Source organism: Moschus berezovskii, chromosome 10 (genome assembly GCF_049115385.1).
Source record: "Moschus berezovskii isolate FMDL1 chromosome 10, NW_MosBer_1.0, whole genome shotgun sequence".
Classification (NCBI taxonomy): Eukaryota; Metazoa; Chordata; class Mammalia; order Artiodactyla; family Moschidae; genus Moschus; species Moschus berezovskii.
The window spans coordinates 70,302,358-70,324,250 of NC_142469.1; the positions used below are offsets into that span (position 1 = coordinate 70,302,358).

The 21,893-nt window shown below is 41.2% G+C and overlaps 1 protein-coding gene across 5 annotated transcripts in view; it reads left to right on the forward strand.

Moving 5' to 3' along the window:
• Window positions 1-1,969: 1,969 nt before the first annotated feature.
• The window catches only part of SYNCRIP (synaptotagmin binding cytoplasmic RNA interacting protein), a 26,829-nt gene continuing 6,905 nt past the window's right edge, over window positions 1,970-21,893 (forward strand). For 2 of the 5 annotated variants that reach the window (XM_055433035.2, XM_055433036.2), the window contains exons 1-10: window positions 2,830-2,989; window positions 4,370-4,529; window positions 5,226-5,344; window positions 5,449-5,556; window positions 8,168-8,281; window positions 8,381-8,557; window positions 17,027-17,162; window positions 18,180-18,385; window positions 20,924-21,073; window positions 21,393-21,514. In XM_055433035.2, the coding sequence (XP_055289010.1) occupies window positions 4,382-4,529; window positions 5,226-5,344; window positions 5,449-5,556; window positions 8,168-8,281; window positions 8,381-8,557; window positions 17,027-17,162; window positions 18,180-18,385; window positions 20,924-21,073; window positions 21,393-21,514 (1,280 nt within the window). In that variant the 5' untranslated portion in view covers window positions 2,830-2,989; window positions 4,370-4,381. Of the gene's footprint in view, window positions 2,054-2,471; window positions 2,990-4,369; window positions 4,530-5,225; window positions 5,345-5,448; window positions 5,557-8,167; window positions 8,282-8,380; window positions 8,558-17,026; window positions 17,163-18,179; window positions 18,386-20,923; window positions 21,074-21,392; window positions 21,515-21,893 lie in introns of those variants that run through there. The other 3 variants (XM_055433037.2, XM_055433039.2, XM_055433038.2) reach the window with 3 other exon arrangements.

A 21,893-nucleotide genomic window follows, 5' to 3' on the forward strand; every position in this document is an offset into this window, starting at 1 on the left:
AGTTAGGACTGTGCCATGATATTACTGTAGGTACTGAAAAAAAATCATAATAATAGGAAGTTCTGTAGGTCAGGAGGAAAATTATACTATTGCTTCTCTTAACAGGATGTCAACTGGAGAGCATGCCTGATAGCTTTTTTCTCAGGCCTGCTCAGGGCATCTATGACCAGGTTTCTGTTTAGGTGCTCAGTGTGTGCCATCCTGACAAACGTCAGAATTGAGGGAAGGCCAGTGGAAAGTTCGGAAGGGGGCGGAGATTTGGCTGGGGAGACCCGTGGGGCAGATCATCTAAAGGGCTTTGTTGATCTCTTTAAGGATTTTGTTCTAAGTGTACTGGGAAGCTAAAGAAGGGTTTTAAGCAGATGCTCCGGAGTCTTATTAGCAATTAAAAGACAGACAGACACACACACAAGCTTTGAATGCTTTAGGAAAGTTTCAAGGATGGATCAATCAGCAGGTTGTATCATTAGTCCAGGTAATAGGTGATGGTAGCTTATCCCCTGGTTGCAACATAGACAGAAACAGATATATCAGGAAGACAAAATTTACAGAACTTGACTGAGAGGGCATTGAGGGAGCACGTACTGTCCTGAATGACTCCGGCTTTCAGCTAATGCTGCTGGATGCAAGTGAGGGACATTCACTGAGCTGGGAACTCTGGAGACCGATCATGAGGACGAAGATCTTGTGCTGTTTTTTGCAAAGTTGATTTGGAGTGCCTAACGCCCACATAAAAGTCTAGGGGTGGGTGGGTTAGACAAAGGAATTCAGGGTGGAAGAAGAACTAGAGATTTCAATTTGGGGGATCTGGTCAGCTCGTAGACATTACCTCGGTAAAGGCACTTTTCTTCTTTTTCTAAAGGAAAGTTGATCTTCAGAAAAGTCTAAAAGAAAGTGTTGGATGGTTAGAGCGATTATTTTCATTCTTTAATGTATAGTATTGCTCAGTTTTGATTGTATTTTTGAATTAAACATCTTGGTTATTTGTTTTCATTTATAACATTACCTACAACCTTCGAATTATGAACTAAAACCCTTATTGCTGAATTAGCTGAATACAATAGTAGGACCAGGTATGACAGTAAGAAATTTTAGGTAATGAAGAGCTCAGATCTTTGCTAAACAGTGTGGCAGGTCTTGTCAAATTATTTAAAACATTTTATATTGTCATCCAGGCACCAATGAGAATAATATGACATGATGTGTTTAAGCACTTTGAAGAGCAGTCACCTAACTTTTTCTTGCACTACTGATTTGTCGTCATAGGATAGATTGTTTAGGGAACCAGTAAGCTCTTAAAAATAAGCTTGCTTTTTAATTAAAAGGACACTTCCCATTTTTCATTAAGCTGCATTAAGTAAAATTAATATCCACATCGCGTCTGAAATTCAAATGTCTTTGTTTTGTCTTTTTTGTACCTAGTACACGGTTACAGAACCAATGTCACTTCAGTTTTTTGAAAAGAAACACAGATACGTGCCTCACAGTTGCCCAAACCACGCAGCTTTGTGCTGCATCAAGTTGCTCAAACTGTGCTGGGAGGAAGTCCGTAACTGCTTAAAAGGCCAGGGACTGAAAAGGAGTATTGCACAACTCTTCACCACCCAGCGGTTTCGCTTCCAAATCTGGCTTTCGTATCATCCCGAGGCGGGAGCAGCTCCTCGCTCCACTGGAGACAGCCGGTCCCCCTTCAAAAGCTGCCGGGGTTTCCTCGTCCCAGCCCCGGGCGCCCCTCCCTCCGCCCGAGGTTCCCGTGGAAGGGAAGCCACGCGGGCTGGGGCCCCGGAGTTCCCATTGTCCAGCAAGGGAGACCCGGTCATCCCGGAGCGCCTCCCGCACTCGGGTCCCTCCAGCCAGGTGGACCACAGGTCCGCGGGTCTCCGCGCCGCTCCCCTCCCCCGCCGCTCCATTGTCTGCCTCGCCCCGCCCCGGGGGACACGTGCGCCTGCAGCCTCCCGAGCGCGGAGAGCGCGGGGCGGCGGCGGCGTGTACACCGCCTGGAACGGCTCCGTGGCCGCGGCGCCGAGGGTGCGGGCCGGGCGCGCACGGACGGGTGGGTACGCGCAGGGCAGCTGCGGTCGCGCTCCGCGCCCCCCGCCCCGCTCCCGGCTGGCCCGGGACTGAACGGGGGGTGGGGCGAGCGGGAGCTCGGTGGGGGCGGCGTGCGCGTGGTGCCGCGGTGGGGGCGGGGCGGGGCGGGGTGGGGAGATGCCCGTCTCCTGACAAAGGAGAACGAGTGGGACACGCTGAGCCGGCCCGGCCCGCCCCGCCCCGCCCGGAGGGGAGCGGGAGGAGGAGTGTCGGGAGGGGAAGGGGCGGGCCTTTCATTCACTCTCGGCCCCTCCGCCGCCGCCGCCGGAGCGGAAGGGCGGGGTCTCGCGCCCTCCCGTGTGCTGAGGCGCGAGGGTGGCGGGGCATGGGGGCGGAACCCGCGGGCGCGCGTCCCGAGGCGTAGGCTACGTCGTCACGTCAGCGCGGGAGAGAGAAAGAGAGGAGCCGACTCGGCAAGGGACTGGGGGGACCGGGCCGAGAGAGCGAGCGAGGGAGGGAGCGAGTGAGCCAGCGTGCAGCCAGGAGGGGAAGGGCGGCCACTTGTGCCTGAGCGGCCGCGGACGACAGTGCGAGCGGTGGGAGAGAGAAGCAGGGAGGGGAAGAAGGAGGGCCGAGGGAAGAGGGCTGACGGAGGCTGGTGGTGGCGGTGGCAGAAGGAGAAGGAGGAGCTGGAGGAGGGCAGGGGCTGAGCGAGTGAGTGAGAGAAGCGGGCGCGCTAGGGAGGGGAGGGAAGGGGGGGTCACGCGGCGGCGCGCGCGCGCACCGGGAGCGCGCTCGGAGGCGAGTGGAACTGGATCGGGTTTGCTGCCAGCGGCGTGAGCTTCGGCCGCCATTTTACAACAGCTCCACTCGCGCCGGACACAGGGAGCGGCGAGCACGCGTTGCCCGCAGCCGGATCTCCTCGGACAGGATTCCTCCGCCGCAGCCCAACGGGGAGGTAACGACCGCTGGGGCCCGGGTCTGGGAACGGAGCTCCGTGACATTGTGGAGTGAGCTGGGGGGAGGGCGGTGCGGGGAGAAACCGGCTTTTCTGGAAAATGGATTCCAAGGGAGAGGGGAGCACGTTGACTGGGGCTGCTCGGGAGTAGGCCGCGGCCCGCGCCGTCACTTCCTCCTCCCCTCCATGTGCTGCCGCTGTTCGGGCTTTGTCTGCGGCGCTCCGGGGAGGAGGCGGCCCCGTGGCCCGCGCGGACCGCGAGCGGCGGCGGAGTTGGTGCTGTCGTGGCCGCCGCCGCGGCGCGGGAGTGGGCGGAGAGGAGCCGGCCCCGTCCCGCAGCCGCGCGGCGGGGCTTGGGTGGTGCTTGGGGTCCGGCGGGCGTGGGGCAGTTCGCGGAACGCCCTCACGCCGCCGGCTCGCCGGCCCCGGCCCGCGGGGGGCACCGGCGGCCCCCGCCCCGCAGTCGCTGCCGGGACCGGCCCGGGGCGGGGGCTCGTACCGTGCGCCTCGGCGCACGTCTCGGCGGGGCGGGCGGGCGGCCGGGGGTCGCCGGCGCCCGGGGCAGAGAGAGAGCCATGTGTCACGGCCGAGACGGCGGCGCTGCGGGGCGGGGAGAGCCTGTGGCCTGGCGCCGCCGCGGCCTCGGTGTCGAGGGGCGAGGTTGTGCTGCTGCTGCTGCTGCTGCTGGCTGGGGGCTCCGGCCGCGGCTTTGGGTTGCTGTCGGGAGCTGGTGACGGTCGTCTTGGCCTGGGACTCGGTGGGTTGCCGTTGAAGGAAGTTGTAGGACATTTGAAGGCGCGGAGCACGTGTTTCTAATGGGTTCCCGGTGGCCGCGGCGGTGAGGCTGCCGCTCTGGGTGCGGAGTCGGGGGCGGGCTTTGGGGTGCGGGGGTGAAGGGTGGAGAAGCGGGGTGGTGGGAAGGTAGCTTGTGTGAGCGCTTTGTTCTTCGCTGGCTGTTGTTACTGATCTTTAAGCGGCAGGCGGGAAAAGCGCGCACTTTGGGGGTTTACCTTTGAGAGGGAAAAGCCCAGCTTTGCTTGCTCCACACACACCTCATTCCCTGTACGGGCACAGTGGCATGTGGCACGCTGGCTCGTCCTCGTGCTGTTTGGGCTCCATTTGTAATGTGGTTTTTCCTAGGGAGTGTTAGCAGGTGAGTCAGGGGTGGTGCTAAGGAAAAACGTAGTGGATCCGTCTTTCGGTGCCCTGCGCTCCAAATCTGGCTTGTCAGGCGACAGTGACTTTAAAGTAAGGCCTGTTTAAAGGGATGTATAGGCTTTCTGGTGTAGAAATTGGTAGAGAAAGTCAAGATTGGGGCTCTCATATTGTCCTACCCTTTTTGAAGATCCTAGTTTAATTTTGCTTATTGCGTTTGAACAGATCTCTGGAAACATGGCTACAGAACATGTTAATGGAAATGGTACTGAAGAGCCCATGGATACTACTTCTGCAGTTATCCATTCAGAAAATTTTCAGACATTGCTTGATGCTGGTTTACCACAGAAAGTTGCTGAAAAACTAGATGAAATTTACGTTGCAGGTAAGAACTAACACTTGCAAAATTACAGTATGAAATTTTTCTATTGGATTTCTGGCTTTGAACTAAAATAGCAACTTTTTGTGGTTTCCAAGAAGTGTGGGACCTGGAGTTTTGCCTTGTTGTGCTAGTAGGTTCTTGTGAACTAGAGGTTAAGGTGTGTAGAGGGAGGGAAGAAGAAAGGGTTAGGTGGTAAAGGCTGGATGGCCAGATGGTTAAGTATATGATGGTAGCAACAGCTGCTGAATGTTTGGGAGCAGGCTGTGTGACTTTGGGGGGTATTTTTATGGTAGGATTCTGGTTAAATAACTTGGTAATTGTAGACTTGTAGTCTGTCTGTCTCGGTGTGGCTGTTGCTTTTTTTTAGTGGTATTTGAAATTGAGTGGAGGTTCCTGTGTCAAGCTCGGTACTTTGTTGGTTGATTTTAGAATTTGTAAGCCTGTGTATTTACCTTAGAAATATTCGGTGTTCAGAACTGCCTGACTTAGGATAAGATAAAAAAGTTGATTCATTATTTTAAGTAGGTTGAGAGGCCTTCTTTAGTTCATAATGGCTAAGGTATATGTGTTTTTTATTATATAGATAAAGAGGAATGGAAGAATTTGTAGTTGGCACCTGCATTGGCAAACATGGTCTTTAAAAAAAAACTTTCTAAAAATATTAAAAGTTGACAACTAATTAAGTTTTTTCTTCTCCAGGGCTGGTTGCACATAGCGATTTAGATGAAAGAGCTATCGAAGCTTTAAAAGAATTCAATGAAGACGGCGCATTGGCAGTTCTTCAGCAGTTTAAAGACAGTGATCTCTCTCATGTTCAGGTAACCTTAATTTGGTGTCAGTGTTAAAAAAAAAGTTTTGACTTTTATTCAGTTAGGTATATTTAAGACTTACTCTTGAAAATAATTGGAAAATTCCTTTACAGAACAAAAGTGCCTTTTTATGTGGAGTCATGAAGACTTACAGGCAGAGAGAAAAACAGGGGACCAAAGTTGCAGATTCTAGCAAAGGACCAGATGAAGCGAAAATTAAGGTACGTCTTTAAAAAGTTTCGCTTTTACTCCTTTCAGTTTTAGAGTTTTTTGTTTTGACTATTTTCTAACTTGGATAAATATTCCTTGGGTGTGAAATTATTCCTTGTGTGTGTGTTGTAATGTTGAGAGTTAATGACCATGAGATAATTTGTTAATGTTTTCTCATTACTATTTTTTGAAGTGTCCTGCCTTAACAGTTTGTGTTTCTAAACAACTTTGAAATTTTTCTTGTTACCCATGTATTCTTTCCTGAATCTGTGCTGTGGGTATTCTAAATAAAAGATTTAAAGAAATAGTCACCATATTTTTCATATGAAACCTGCAGGTCCAGATTAACTGACAGTGGAACCAGAAGGGGAGGGGATCAGCTCACCCCACACTGATAGAGAGTGTACATTTAGCAGTTGACTGCTTTTCTTAGGATTCTCAAGCCCCTAAATTAAATGAGTTTAGTATTTTAACACTGCCTTCTTCCTCATTTGTTAGTGTGGGTTTTTAAGGCTAATTTGTTCACTTCTAAAAGCAGCTTTTAATGATAAAATTAATTACTTTAGACATGTAAATGAAGCAACTGAGGTTGAGAGTAGAAGTTTCCTTTGCCCTCACCCAAGTCACAAAGTAGTAAAGTCAACTAGGTTTTGATCTTTGTGTTTTTTACTTGTGTTGATTGTTTGGTTCATAGAAAATATGATGATCATACTAGTTATAATGTAGTATTCTTAAAATAGTGTGCCCCTGCTCTTGAACCAAGGATTCTAGTTTAAGAAAATAAGTTATTAGGAAGGGTATGGGTGTCAGTTGTGTTTTAATGGTATAGGAAGCGGGAAGTGTGGAGTTAATAGTGTATAAAATTGAGGCTTTCAAATGAGTGAATTGTATCTGAACTATAAATCTAGTTTTTCCAAAGAAATGGAATATATAGTTGTTACTCATTGTAATTAGATCAGTTGTAAGTAAATCTACACTGAAAGTTATTAAAATTTTATAAAAAGTTGGAAATTTAGTTTGTGAAACATTCATTTGTGTCTTTGGAAGGGAGTGGCTTAAAGCTTTAGTGTGACTTAAATTGTGGCAAGAAATCAGACATTTTTATAGACTATTTTTCAGAGGGAATAAGTGTTTCCTTTTTGTTTTTAGGGATTGACATAAAACAGGTATTATTTGGGTCATATAAAGATTAAAGTGAAAGAAGCACAGGGATTGCATATGGGAAAAAGGGAAGATGAGCCATTTAATGGTTTAGTTATGTGATGGTAAGAGATTTGAGTTTATTTTTGTTATTAACCCAATATTGCTTTGTTAAGGAAATATATTTGAGTATAGTAGAAAAAGACTACTTAAAACATATACCACTTTGTGGACTTTTTTGTTAAGAGAGTTTAGGAATAGAGTTTTTATCAATTACAGTATCTTTCCATAACTATTTAATATTCTTTGGGTAGAAATAAGGGCTTCCCTGGTGGCTAAGAAGGTAAAGTGTGTGCCTGCAATTTGGGAGACCTGGGTTTGATCCCTGGGTCGGGAAGATCCCCTGGAGTAGGAAATGGCAACCCACTCCAGTACTCTTGCTTGGAAAATTCCATGGACGAAGGAGCTTTATAGGCTATGTCCATGGGGTCACAAAGAGTTGGTAGAGATAAAATCTGTGCAGTCTTTTTCTTTTAAGGACTAGAGTGCTCCTCCCCCCATCACTTAACAGCATTTTGATAAGTTTTATCATGTGCCTGGTATTAGTTTATTTCAAAGTTTATCAGCTTGTTATTAGATTCTTTTTATTTAGAAAACTTGTTTTGTGCATTGTGGGTGAGATGGTTGAAAAGGAATAATCTTACTTTTTCCTTGGGCTAACAGTGGATGACTATTTTCTACTCTTGCTTATAATAAGAGCTAAAAAGAATCTTTTTATGATCTGAGTTAAATATAAGTTGTATAAATTTTAACAATTCACTTTTAGGGAGATAATGTGTAGAGGTTATATCGTGTTGCAGTTTCATAAAGTTTCCAAAAATCATTTTGGCTCTCTTTTTCTGAGTGATCCATGCTGTCCTGTGAAGCATGGTACTTGAATGTCAAATGAATAAGAGGTTCTTTTCCTGCATCTCCTCTTAAGTTTCTGGATTTAGTTGTAGGAGTGTAATTTGTAAAGGTTGGTGAAACTCCCAGAATGGCAGTAGGTACCTCGGAGTGTGGGTTACTGGGAAATTTGTTGGGTAATTTTGGTAGAGATAAGTTATCCACCTCCTCCTTCAGGAGTGAATTTCAGCTTAATTATGCAGTCATTTTTTAGATGGGCAGAATAGATATACCTTGCCTTGAGAGCTGTTGATGAATCAGTATTTTGTGTTGTTCACTAAGCACTACTCAGTAATTGGAGACTAGAAAATAATTTGATTTTCCAGGATCCTGAAACTTTCATTATAAATTAGGGCATATTATGAATTATAAGCACACATCAAAAGAGTTCTAAAACAGACAACAAAAATCTGTTGGTAGGGAATATTGCCAAGATAAATGGAAAGATTTGAACAAAATTGATTTTTTCATAACTGCTTGCTGCACGGGTGTGGTCTTATGAATGAAATATATTAATGACATTTGAACTTTTTTAAGGCACTCTTGGAAAGAACAGGCTACACACTCGATGTGACCACTGGACAGAGGAAGTATGGGGGACCGCCTCCAGATTCCGTTTATTCAGGTCAGCAGCCTTCTGTTGGCACTGAGGTAAAGAAACTAAAAACTTGTACCCTTTGTAGTAAATGTACACGTGTCTGGTTTCTTATAGAAATTCTCCATGGTTTTTACTGCATGTTTAATTTACAGATATTTGTGGGGAAGATCCCAAGAGATCTGTTTGAGGATGAACTTGTTCCATTGTTTGAAAAAGCTGGACCTATATGGGATCTTCGTTTAATGATGGATCCACTGACAGGTCTCAATAGAGGTTATGCGTTTGTCACTTTTTGTACAAAAGAAGCAGCTCAGGAGGCTGTTAAACTGGTGAGTTTTTTTTCTTTCAGTTTTCACATTTGCTATTTTTAATTAAAGCCAGGCCTTTTCTTATTGTGTTAACTGAATGCTTTTGAAGTGCTGATTAGGCACTGTCTTTCACATTTTCTATGTACATGTTATAGCAGTATCTTTTGCGGGTATAGTTGAACTGACTTGGGATCTATAAGGTAGTGTGGTGGAGTTACAGATACTGTTTCTTTGAAACATTTGGCTTAGTGATTTTTTTTAATTTTAGAAAAGTTAAAAGGTGTAAGAAATTAACTGTAGTAGATAGGGCTCCTGTTGGGTCATATCTGGCTATCCCTTTTTAGAAATGTTTCACGAAGACATTGTGATGATAACTTTCTAGTTAATGAAATAAGGGATTTTATGGTGAATGGCAGTATCTGGTTTAAAAATAGCAGATGTCAGGTGAGGACCTAGTTATTTTCCCAATTTAAAGAATATTTCAAGTTATGGCTTATATAACTCCTTCAAATTAGTTTTATTAAATTCTGTGGTTCCTACACCTTGTAGTTGAAGATGTCATAAGTTAATTTCAATCCAAGAAATATATCAAAAAGTGCAGCTGGGGAGGAACTTTTGTGTGATTGAATATTGTAAGGTTAACATTAGAAAAATATGCTACTTGGGAAGAATAAAGAATTCAGGATTTTGGGTATTTCTGTTTAAATCAAGGCTGATTTTTCCCTTCTTTCCAAGAATGCTGTTTCAGAAGGGAGAGTATATAGCTTTCTAGCGTTCCATTCAGTGGTAACCTGTGAACTGTCAAGATTTTAGTTTAAACAGTTCAAGTAAAATTGGGGACTTTTTTAGTGTTCTGAAAAGATAAACTGTAGAAGTCATCCAGATGAATCTGAAAGAACGTTTTGCCAGATAGTAATAAAGCAGCAGCAAGTTTTAATGTGGAACTGTAGAGTGATGGAGAAGGCAATGAGCTATCTTATCTTACTACATAAAGCTCGTGTAGAATTTAATGTCAGACCCAGTTTATTTACTAGGTATTACATAAAGCGTGGTTTTGTTTAGTGGTGTGATTACTTAGTGTTACAAGTAATGATATGTGTATTTATTAATATTTTTAATAGGAATTATTAAACCAACACTTGACTAAATTTTTGCTGCCAAAATACACCAATTATGGTAGGTCCTCACTGGAATATTTCTAGGTGATGTTCAGAATCTTTATAGTAAAGAAACATAATTAGAAGAAGATACATAATCCAGTCCTAACATGGCAATTTTGAGTGCCAATAAATACACATGAAATATGTTTCAGTTTGGGCAGTTGCCTTGGCTTAACATAATGTAGTCCAAAATTGCATTGCTGTAGGCTTAAGAGTAGTCTTAATTAAGTTTTTGATTGTAACGCAGAAATTCCCAGATAGCCAAACAGCTATTTTGATTGGTCTCGGAACAGCTCTTGTCGTAAACAAATGTTTTTACATTTTTTTTCTGGGTTTGGATTTGAGTCCTTATCTGCGGGATTAGTTACTTTTTGCTGTCTAATCAATAGGAGGCTCTGCACTTTAGTATCTTTTTAAAGATAGTACTGGGATGAATTGGATGTATTGTTTTTTTTCTGAAGAGATGTTTTACCATAGCTAGGATTATGGTGATAGAATTGGGAGACTTGCCTTAGTACAACAGTAAAAGAAAGGACTAGGCTCTCGAGGAAATGAAACATTCTAGAGAAATAAAAAACTGAAGTTGATTTGGATGTTTTATGCTCCCTTGTTTTGATTCCTGGATATGAGTAACACCCCAAATGTATTTTTTAAGGAAGCATATTTTGAAGACTGTTTCTACTTGTGTCATATCACAAGTCTACTTGAATTCCAGCTTTATCAAAGAAGTTTTTATATAAAATAGTAGAACTGTTCTAGTTGTACATAATCAAATGTTGAGAAAATGCCTTTTTTTAGATTATTTATAGATCAGACAAGATTGAAGCAGCATCACTTTTTGCTTTCCTATACTTTGAGTATCTTGAGAAATACCTTAGATTGAGATAGTTTATATATTCGGTCTTATTTTTTGATATAATTCAACAATGACCTCCAATAAAAACTGTAGATTTTAAATTTGCATCTGAATTACTTATAGAAATGGGTTGATGTTAACAGCTGAAGAGGCATGAAGTTAGAAGCAACTGCAAACTTCTTAGTCACCCTGTTTTCAGCTAACATTTGCCTTATATTTGGGGAATAAGAAAATGTATCTCTAAATGATGGTAGTCTAGCCGCAGAAGCAAGATCTAAATTTGTGAAAAGGTGTATACTAGCTACCACATGTGTGCTTTTTAAGGCACAGGAGCTGTGCTCTGTTCCACATTATTACTTTTAAATACCACTGCAACCCATTCTTCAAGGTTGGTGAAATAGCTTCTTTCTGCAGTGAATAAATAGATTGGGTGGATTGCCCAAGGCCATGCAGGTTTAGTTTATTTAGCGTGTTCTTACTGTTAACTGGACATAACAGTTTAAACCAGCAGTATATATTATGTTTCCAGTGAGCTTGATTCTTTGTGTAGTGGTTTAGGTGGTCTTAAAAGGTGTTGAGTGTGAGTCTTCTCTGCTGCCAAATTTATTTCTGGCATCTAACCAGTTTGTACCGTCTTCCTGCTACCAACCTAGTCTAAGGTACCATTTGAAGTCCTAGCTAGTCTCATTGCTTTCCGTTGCCCCTTTACAGTCTTAAATTTAGCCATGTAGGTTAGATTGCAGCATTCCCATCCTGAGAATAATGGCTTCTAAACACGGCTCTATCTGATCAAGTTTCTGCTTAACCTCTCTCCTCCTACTACTTTTTATTACCGTTCCATCTATACTTTGCCTTTTTTGTCCTCCTCAAAAACTATGACTATTTCCAACTCAAGGTTGCCTTCTGTGCTTTCCACCACTTCTCCCAGTTGGCCCAGCTGCTGCCTTCTTATCAGTCAGATTTTCTTAGAGGGCCTTTCTAAGAAAGACTTACTACCCAGTTGCCCCATGACAGTATACTGAACATGATTAAAAAAAAGAATGCTTAGATGTACTTAAAATTATTTCTTGACTTTGTAAGATTATTTGCATCTCTCTTCCCTTCAAAGAATTTTCTCTTTTTCTGCGTCCCTGACATTCAGAACAGTGCCACTATAGAATAGGTACTGGATAAATAACCTGACCGGCTGACCCGTGCTGTCTTATTGAAAGATTTTCTAGCTTTCATGTGCAGTTATTCTCTGCTACCATCAGCCCTAGGGATTAACATAGATTCATGGGGAGGGTGACACTTTTCTCCTGTGTAGCATTTGGTGTCGTCACAAAGTCCAAGAGGAACACAGGCAAGTGTGTATGTGTTTGTATTTGTGCTTCTGGAATTGGAGCCCAGGGCAACTGGCTCTGCAAGTGCCCATTATGGTCCAATACAGTGGAAGTGTCTTACTGAAAACACTTTTCTTGTGAAGACTCGAATACTGACCTCTATTTACACGTTAAGAGTTGTGACTTTAATAGCCAGTGATTGTTTATTCACTGGTATACACCAGTGTACAACCACTTCGATGAATGCAGCTGACGAGAGGTCCACAAAGTATTTTAAGTAGCAATTAGCAAATGTTTACTGTGAATAACATGAAAACTTTCACTATGAGCATACAAGTAGTTTGATCCAGTTCTTGACTTTGGGGTTTCTGGAACATGAGAGGCTAACTACGATTAATTAAAGTGGAAGCTGGTGGGTCACAGGGTAAAGGAAGGATGAAGGGATAGACTGTTTTGAGTTGGGGTTGTTAGAGAAGGCTTTGTCCTAAAGAGGTTTGAGCAGGGAGGGAAGTGAAGGAAATAGATGAGTTGAAGCAGTGTTTTGTGGGAAGAAAGATGAAACTTGTGTAAGTGAATGCTTAAAGGCAGTAGTCATTGACTACTGGACTGAGTTGCATGGTGCTGTTGAAGTTTTGAGCATTAGTGTAGGTTGCATAATGTAAATACGTTATAGATGGTATTTCTTTTTTCCTTATCAGTGATTTGAATGAGGGTATAGTTGGACTGGTTGAAATGTTTGGTGACTTGAATCTACATGTGGTGGTAAATGCCATGGGAGATGACAAAATAAGGATCTGAAAAGATTTTCATAGCCTGGGACAGTAGTTTATATCAGAAGGGTGGAACTGAGTGGGGTTGAAAGTCAAGTCCTATACACAACTTACTCACAAGTAAACTATAGTGTGTCAGCAGTGTGGTATGATTGCCAAATAAGCCGATATAATCTTGGACTGCATGTTATAGAACCCAGTGTTTAGAAGTGTTAGAATAGTCTCCAGCTTATTCTAGACTCCTCAGTCTTAGCCTGCTTTTGTATTGTTGTGTTATGAGTGTCACTATTTTGTGACACTCTTGGAGGCACTTTCCAATCTCAGAGAAGGAATGATTAGCCAAGCAAAGAGGACTGAGTCGTAAGCATTGTGTGTAGGTATGTTAAGTGCCTCATTTGGAGGAGGAAATAGATTTATTGGAGAACTTTTAGGGAAGTAGGTTTGACTCAATGTAAAGAAGACTTAAGTGGACAAGCTTGGGAGGCAGCCGTTTCGCTGCTATAAGGAGAGTTAGGACTGAGCAACTACTTCTGGATCAGATTCCAAATCTGAGGTTGCTGAGTTTCTGGGGATTTGTTGACTGATTGGCTGTGAGGCAAGGAAAGAGTGACTTGGTGTTTTTGAGCCTGGGTGATGGGAATGTTCCAAGCTGTACAACTCATCTTGGTGTTCTGAAATACTGAAACTATTGGTTCACCTTTGTTTTATTTGATTACCTCACTGTGCTACTGGATCTGAAAGCTAGATTTCTAAAACTTAATTTCAGTGCCAACTTTCCTAGAGTTTGGAAAAGATCACCTTTTTTTGTTTATCTTGATACCATCATATATTCATGATTACTTAACCCTTTAGAGTAAGGGTTTATCAGCATTAAATTAGAATCTCTAGTAAGCATCAGAACAGTTGTTTTGTAATGCCTTTCTACCATCTAAGTCACTGTTACTCACCTGCTAGGATGTAAAGTTTAATTTTGACTTTAAGATGATAGATTGGCCTTAAAAATGCTAGAGTAAGAAAAGTTAACTCAAATATACATGTGAAAGTGCATGAGGACATTGCTTTGAAAATGTTCATTTCTAGATAACTTTTGCTTCATTTGGACAATATGCCCAGAGGATCTTTTTTCCTTTAATGACTTCACTGGAGAGCCAGTTTACTCTCTATGGGTCAGTTTAAAATGTTTCAGTTTTTTAAATTAAAAAAATGTGGAAGAAGAGTTATAGTTTTCTTTATAAATCCTGCTAAGTATTCGTAGCTTCTTATTGTTGAGATTGAATGAATGAATGCTAAGTTGCTTCAGTCGTGTCTGGCTCTTTGCAACCCCATGGACTGTAGCCCACCAGGCTCCTCTGTTCATGGAATTCTCCAGGCAAGAATACTGGAGTGGGTTTCCATTTCCTTCTCTGGGGGATCTTCCCCACCCATGGATCAAACCTGTGTCTTTTACATCTCCTGCACTGTCAGGCAGGTTCTTTACCTCTGATGTTACCTGGGAACCCACCAGGTCTGACTGTTGTTCAGACTGCTGTCATTTTAAATACCTTCTACCTACCCTACCTTGATTAACCAGAGCAGGGCTAGTGAGGATAGGTTAGAAGGGAAGAAACTTCTTATATAGAAAAAAATGGCAAAAAACGGCATTTTGAAGCAGTATTATTAAGTATATAGCCCCTGGTCTTAGAATATTTGGAGAACAAAAATACAAAAAAGGGAAAGTGATACCAAATTCTGTCATCTTCAAAGTGACTCCTCTTTCTGTCTTCCTTTTAAAACTTTTTATTCCATTCCATTCCCCTCCCCCTGATTTTAGTGTGTGGTGTTGTTTTTTTTTTTTTTGTCAACTTCTGGAATTACAGATTAAATGACCAAATTGAAAGTCATTGATTTGTTGATAAGGCTGGCTATTTGATGCTTATGTGTAAAAATCTAGGGAATGTACATGTCTTAAATAGTTTATTGTGTTCTTAGATTAACTTACTTGTGTGGTGGGATGTTGTAGTCTCATTGTCCATAATCCCTTGCAATGGTGGATTCAACCATAGGTTACTACCTGCAGATAACTGCATATTTCTACTTTTAAGAGGTGTTTGGTCTAAATACAAATAGTATGAGAAAACAAAGTCCAGGGCAGTATTTCTTAATGTCAGCACTATTTTAGACTAGATAGGTATTATGCTGGGCTATTTTGTGAATTATAGGATGTTTGGTAACATCTCTGACCTCTACTTACCCACTAAATACTAACAGCAAGTCCCACCTCTAGTTGACCAAAATCTGCTTATTGTTTATAGTTGATAAGTTGTGTCCAACTCTTCTGTGATCCCGTGGACTGTAGCCCACCCGGCTTCTCTGTCCATGGGATTTCCCAGGCAAGAAGACTGGAGTGGGTTGCCATTTCTTCTCCAGGGTATGCAACCTGCCTCTCCTGCATTGGCAGTGGATTCTTCACCGCTAAGCCACTAGGTCTAGTTGACCAAAATCTGTCTGCTGCTGCTGCATCACTTCAGTTGTGTCCGACTCTGTGTGACCCCATAAACAGAAGCCCACCAGGGTCCCCCGTCCCTGGGATTCTCCAGGCAAGAACACCAGAGTGGGTTGCCATTTCCTTCTCCAATGTGTGAAAAGTGAAAGTGAAGTCGCTCAGTCTTGTCCGACCCTTAGCGACCCCACGGACTGCAGCCTGTCTAGATATTGTCAAATGTGCCTCCTCCCTCCCTGGGCAAAATCACACCTATTGAGAACTACTGATCTGTGTTAACATAGAAGGGTGTTTTTATTGATCCTGATAGGATTTAGGGATTGCAGAGTATTTGGTTGAGCTCAAATCTACAGGTATGCAGAAGAGATTTTGATGGTGAAGTTTCAGGGAAAGCATTATATTCAGAAGCAGTGTTAGAACTGACATCATTAGCCAAGATTACAATAGGGTGGAGAAAGGGAAGAAATGGGAGGCATTTTAGGATGGACTTACTGATGTCCAGCTATTTGAACTTTGTTTTGCTGATGGGGAGTCGTTGAGGGATATTTTTTCCCCAATAGGCAAAATCGTGATTTAAAAAAAAAAAGAGTGTCTCTGGCGTAACTGTAAAGAATAGAGGTAATCTTGGGATCATGGTGACCAGTCAGTCAGTTCAGTCGCCCACTCTCTGCGACCCCACGGACTGCAGTATGGCAGGCTTCTCTGTCCGTCATCAACTGCCGGAGCCTACTCAAACTCATGTCCATTGAGTCGGTGATGCCATCCAACCATCTCATCCTCTGTCGTCCCCTTCTCTTCCTGCCTTCACTCTTTCCCAGCATCGGGGTCTTTCTAATGAGTCAGCTCTTTGCATGAGGTGGCCAGAGTATTGGGGTTTCAGCTTCAACATCAGTCCTTCCAATAAATTTTCAGGACTGATTTCCTTTAGCATTGACTGCTTTGATCTTGCAGTCCAAGGGACTCTCAAGAGTCTTCAATACCACAGTTCAAAATGATGACCAGAGACTTGGCCAAGTGTGAACTGAGTAAGTGGGGGTAAAAAGTATAAAACTGTTGTAAACTGGAGGGAAAGATGTTTGAACTTCATGTTTAATTTTAAATACCTGGAGATAATGGAGAAAGGGACAGTGAGGAATCAATTTACTGACTTAGCTGTGTTTCCTTCACTCATACCTTATGTACCTGTTGCAGAAGAATCAGAATAACAGGGATAGGAGCTTTTTGGGTTTTGCCTCTATGGTTTTGTTGCCTTTTATGATTTAGGGTTACTTGAAGATTGTTTACATTTTACTATAGTTTTATAGTTGTTTCTATACTTATACCATAATCTACTTGTTTTTCTCCAATTTATCATAGGCTTGATGAAAATGAAATGGCGGGGGGAATGTAGAGCCGGATTCAGAACAGTGAGGGTCTCCTTTTAGACTTAAGGATTTGAAGCTGAAGAATCATTATTCTAACTTTTTATGAGTGGTTAGGGGAGATGGAAAAATAAGATTGAAGTGCTGATTAACAGAAAGGCAGAAAGCTTGTTGGCAATTTGAATCCATTTTCCTTACATGGAAATAGTCAGCAGGATGCATTTAAGTAGAAAACAAGGTATTGTGTAATCAGTAATTTGGAATTTAAGCTGCTTACAGATTTGATTCTTATCAGATTTGCTAAATTTCAAGGACTTGACAGTTTTTGGTTTAGTTAAAAAATGTGATCAGTGTGTTTTGTTGTTAGAGTCTTCCTATGTCTCAGATTATAATTTTTTAAAGGACAGAAATACTTGATAAACTTAAGTGTTAAATTATTAGACAAAGATCTTGCTTTTGTGTATGGGATTTGTATGTAATAAGCACCTATCATAGGATATTTTAAATATTTTTAAAACGTGGTGCACTTTTCCCCCTTTCAGTATAATAATCACGAAATTCGTTCTGGAAAACACATTGGTGTCTGCATCTCGGTTGCCAACAACAGGCTTTTTGTGGGCTCTATTCCTAAGAGTAAAACCAAGGAACAGATTCTTGAAGAATTTAGCAAAGTAACAGGTAAGTTGGATTTATTTGGAAGGGGGTGCAAGTTGTAATACTTAAGGTAATTGCATACTTCTATGTGCCAAGCACTGTTTTTAAACACTACATTTATTGACTCATTGTATTCTTTCTATAGCCATATAAGAAAGGTATCTGCATATTTCAGACATGGAATCAGAAGGTTTTGGGAAGTAACTTGCTGAATGTTAGGTAGTTAGTAAGGAATACATCTGGGATAATCTGCACAATCATTGTTGTGCTTCCCGTTTTGGAAGATTGTATTTCTTTGTGTGTTTTTATGCATGTTGAGGGTGCTGGTTGACATTCTTAGTAAAAATATTTGGTAGGTAATCACTTGAATTTCCAAATTATAGGAATAGTGAGTACTCTTGCTATAAGCAGAGAGTCTACGTTGTCTTTGAATTTAAATTTCCAAGTGACAGGCTTTGATAAGAAAACAATTTTATCTGCCTAGAATATATTTAGCAAATTATCAGCCTGTTACCAGTTTCCAGGATCATTTGAAATTCTTATACAGTACTAAGATAGTCTGTTTCATTTGACATAAACATACTGATATCTGAGGCCAGAAGAGTGCCATTAAAAAATTAGGTTTTCCTTGGATAGGATGAAACATTTTATACTTCTGGTTTTCCTAAAACAGCTTTGTAAAGATTTCATGCCTCTTTGTTGTCTAATTAATGGAAGCAGAATAGTCCTCAGATCTAAGTAAAAAGGGTACTTTTTTTCTTTAATGGAGATTTTTGCATTAGGAATACTTGGCAAAGTGTGGATTAGGTAAATTATCTGGACCAGTATTTTTGAGCTGGACCGTATTTTTGAGCATTTTTTAATATATATATTAAAATATATATTTTAATATATCTGGGCCAATATTTTCAGTGTATTATCTCCTGTAAAGATAAGAGATTAATTTTCATTTTGATATTTAAGTATAATACTAGAAAAAAATATTTTGGTCTGCTTATTCTTATTTTATCTAATTTCCCTGGAATGGTTGCTTCCTTTCAGAGGGTCTTACAGATGTCATTTTATACCACCAACCAGACGACAAGAAAAAAAACAGAGGCTTTTGTTTCCTTGAATATGAAGATCACAAAACAGCTGCCCAGGCAAGACGTAGGTTAATGAGTGGTAAAGTCAAGGTCTGGGGAAATGTTGGAACTGTTGAATGGGCTGATCCTATAGAAGATCCTGATCCTGAGGTTATGGCAAAGGTAATGACAGTTGGGTTAAAATTTTTTGTGTGTGGTGTTGGTGGGAGCAGCAGGCTTTAGAGAGTGGAGGAAAACTTTGTGTTGTTTTTTTTTTAAAACTGCTTTGAAAGTGAGAGAAGTATTCTGTGTTAAAGGCCACACACCAGACATAAATAATAAGTGCGTGGAGGGTGAATATAGAAATTATTCATGGACCCTCAGCCATAGTTCTGTAGCATCATAACTCTCATGAAGTAGTTAGCCTACTTCATGTGGTGATGACTGACTTTGATTTTTGTGTGGATTCAAAAAGCAATTTCTATAAGTTTTTGAGAATGGCGCCATTTGATTACATGGTTTTTATGTTAAAAGTCCTACTCCTAAAAATAGTGAACTGTACTGGCCTCAGCATAGCTGCTGCAGTTACAAGGTTTAGCTATTATTAGGTATCCTGCTTCAGCAGTCAGTTGAGACATCTATGAGAACAAATATCTCTTGAGTCAACACTTTACCACTTTACCAATGCAGTTCACAGTTAAGTTACTCCACCCTTTGTCTTTTTAAGAATCCTCTTTAACGGTGATAGGCCAGTAAATAGAGTGAGTTCACTTAAATAAGGAAAGGAGTGTGAGGTATCAGAGCTGTGAATATTAAATAGTAAATGTTCTTGAGGACAGAGATAGGATTCATTCTTTTTTTCTTTGGCTTGTTAAGCTTTCATTAGTTAACCCTCTAGATTAAGAAATTCAGATGCTACTTCAGGTATTTTAGGAAGAAGTGATAATTTTTTTAAGCTTGTAGTTGGATCTTGAGGATCTTTCAGGATTGGAAGAATTTATCTTAACAGTGCTTTCAATATTCTTCTCTATGAAGGGTTTCAGTTAGTTTTGACTTGCTTTGTTAAGTTCAGCTGCTTTTTAGGATGGCATAGTATTCACATTTGGAGAAGGAAATGACAACCCACTCTAGTACTCTGGCCTGGAAAATCCCATGGATGGAGGAACCTGGTAGGCTACAGTCCATGGGGTCGCAAAGAGTCGGACATAACTGAGTGACTTCACTTCTACATTTCACTCTCATGCATTGGAGAAGGAAATGGCAACCCACTCCAGTATTCTTGCCTGGAGAATCCCAGGGATGGGGGAGACTGGTGGGCTGCCATCTATGGGGTCGCACAGGGTTGGACACGACTGAAGTGACTTGGCAGCTGCAGCAGCAGCAGTATTCACACTATTAGGAAATAACCACCTCCATTTTGATTGTAAAATAATAACTAGTGGAGAGTTCTAGGACTTGCCTTGTGACTCATCTGGTAAAGAATCTGCCTGCAATGCAGGAGACCCTGGTTCAGTCCCTCGGTTGGGAAGATCTGGAGAAGGAAAAGGCTACCCACTCCAATATTCTGGCCTGGAGAATTCCATGGGGTCACAAAGAGCCGAACACGACTGAGCGACTCTCACTTCACTTCAGAAAATACCGTGCATAGCGTGTTTTGTTTTCTGAGCAGCAAGTACAGTGGTTTCCCACACACACCTGCCACCATACCTGCACAACCTCCCCCACTATCAGTATCCTTGCTAGAGTGGTACGTTGTTGTAATCAGTGATCTAAATTAAAAGTTTTATAATTCAGTCTTCCCATTAGGATTCACTTTTGGTGTTCTACATCCTATAGATTTGACAAATGTATGTCTTATATCCATCATCATAGTATCATACGGAATATTTTTATTGCCTTAAGAATTCTCCATGATTGCCTTTTTATCTCTTCTCCTTCATTCCTGGCAAATATTGCTCTTTTTACTATCTCTATAGCTTTGTCCTTTTCCAAATGTCACATACACAGTTGGAATCATATAGTATGTAACCGTTTAAGATACCTTCTTTTACTTCTTTTATCTGTCTTCATGGCTTGGTGGCCCATTTCTTGTTTAGTACTAAGTAATATTCTATTGTCTGAATGAACTGCAATTTATCCAATCACCTACTGAAGGACAGCTTTGTTGCTTCCAAGTTTTGGCAATTTTGAATTAAGGGGTACTAAGCATCCATATGCAGGGTTTTGTGTGGACATGTTTTCACCTCTTTTGAGTAAGTACCAAGGAGTGTGATTAGTGGATCATATGATACAAAAGTAAGTTTAGTTTTGTAAGAAGCTGCCAAAATTGTATAATTTTGCATTCTAATGCAGTGAACATGTTGTTCAACATTCTCAACAGCATTCGATGGTGTTAGTGTTTTGTGTTTTGGTCGGTCGTTCTAATAGTTTGTAGTGATAATATCTCACTGTTTTAATTTGCAATTCCCTAATGACATGTGATATGTGATACTGAGCATCTCTTCTTATGCTTAGTCACCATCTGTGCATCTTTGAGATGTCTGTTTAGAATTTTGCCTATTAAATTCAGTAACTCCTTCGAGTTTGCCCAAATGAGTTGAAAATTTAGTCTAGTTTATATTTCTAATGGATTATGACTAAAGTTAAGTTTGCAGGGTTGGGGTGGTGGCATCTTGGAAATTGTTTGGAAATATATAGAAGTTTCTGTTTCTTAAATTTCAGGTAAAAGTGCTGTTTGTACGCAATCTGGCTAATACTGTAACAGAAGAGATTTTAGAAAAGGCATTTAGTCAGTTTGGGAAACTGGAACGAGTGAAGAAATTAAAAGATTATGCTTTCATTCATTTTGATGAACGAGATGGTGCTGTCAAGGTAAATAACTGGGGGAATAATCATAGGTATCTAATTAACGGCTAATGAATTTTAGTTACCCTAAAATCAGAAGATTTTAGAAAATTGAAGGGAACTCAAGAGGTCGTGTAATCTACTCAAGCTAACGTTTTTTGGCCTTGGGAGATTGCATCACTAAACTAAGTCAAAAATATTCATTGAAGAGCTTGATTTTTAAAACAAAGAATCCTGTTTTGTTTCATCCTCCTGAAATTAATGATAAATGAGTTTTCTTTTTAACTTTAAATGAATCACAGTTGTGAAAGGTCTCTTGTGTTCATGAGTACCTGATTTTTTTAAGGCTATGGAAGAAATGAATGGCAAAGACTTGGAGGGAGAAAATATTGAAATTGTTTTTGCTAAGCCACCAGATCAGAAAAGGAAAGAAAGAAAAGCTCAGAGGCAAGCTGCAAAGAATCAAATGTAAGTGAAAGTTGTACAGATTTTAATATTGATTAACTAGTGACTAACAAATGCTCCTCAAACCTATTTAAAATAAATCCGTAGCATGCTTTTTTACCTTTTAAAGAAGACTTGAAGTTTGACTTGAAAGCTTTGAGTCAAAGATAAATGCCGAGAATCTAAAGAGAGATTTATTGAGTTCTTGCCATTGCATATAAGTGAAAAATCAATCTAGGATATTTTCTGTTATATTTTTTAGAATGTGCTCTTGAATAGTGTGTTAAATATTAACAATCCTAAAATCTTGACAGAATATTTAGTTAAATGGTGGAATTTTTTCTCTTGAGGAAGGAAATACAAAATCGCCCTATAAGATTCTGTTTCCTTTGTACCAAAAAGA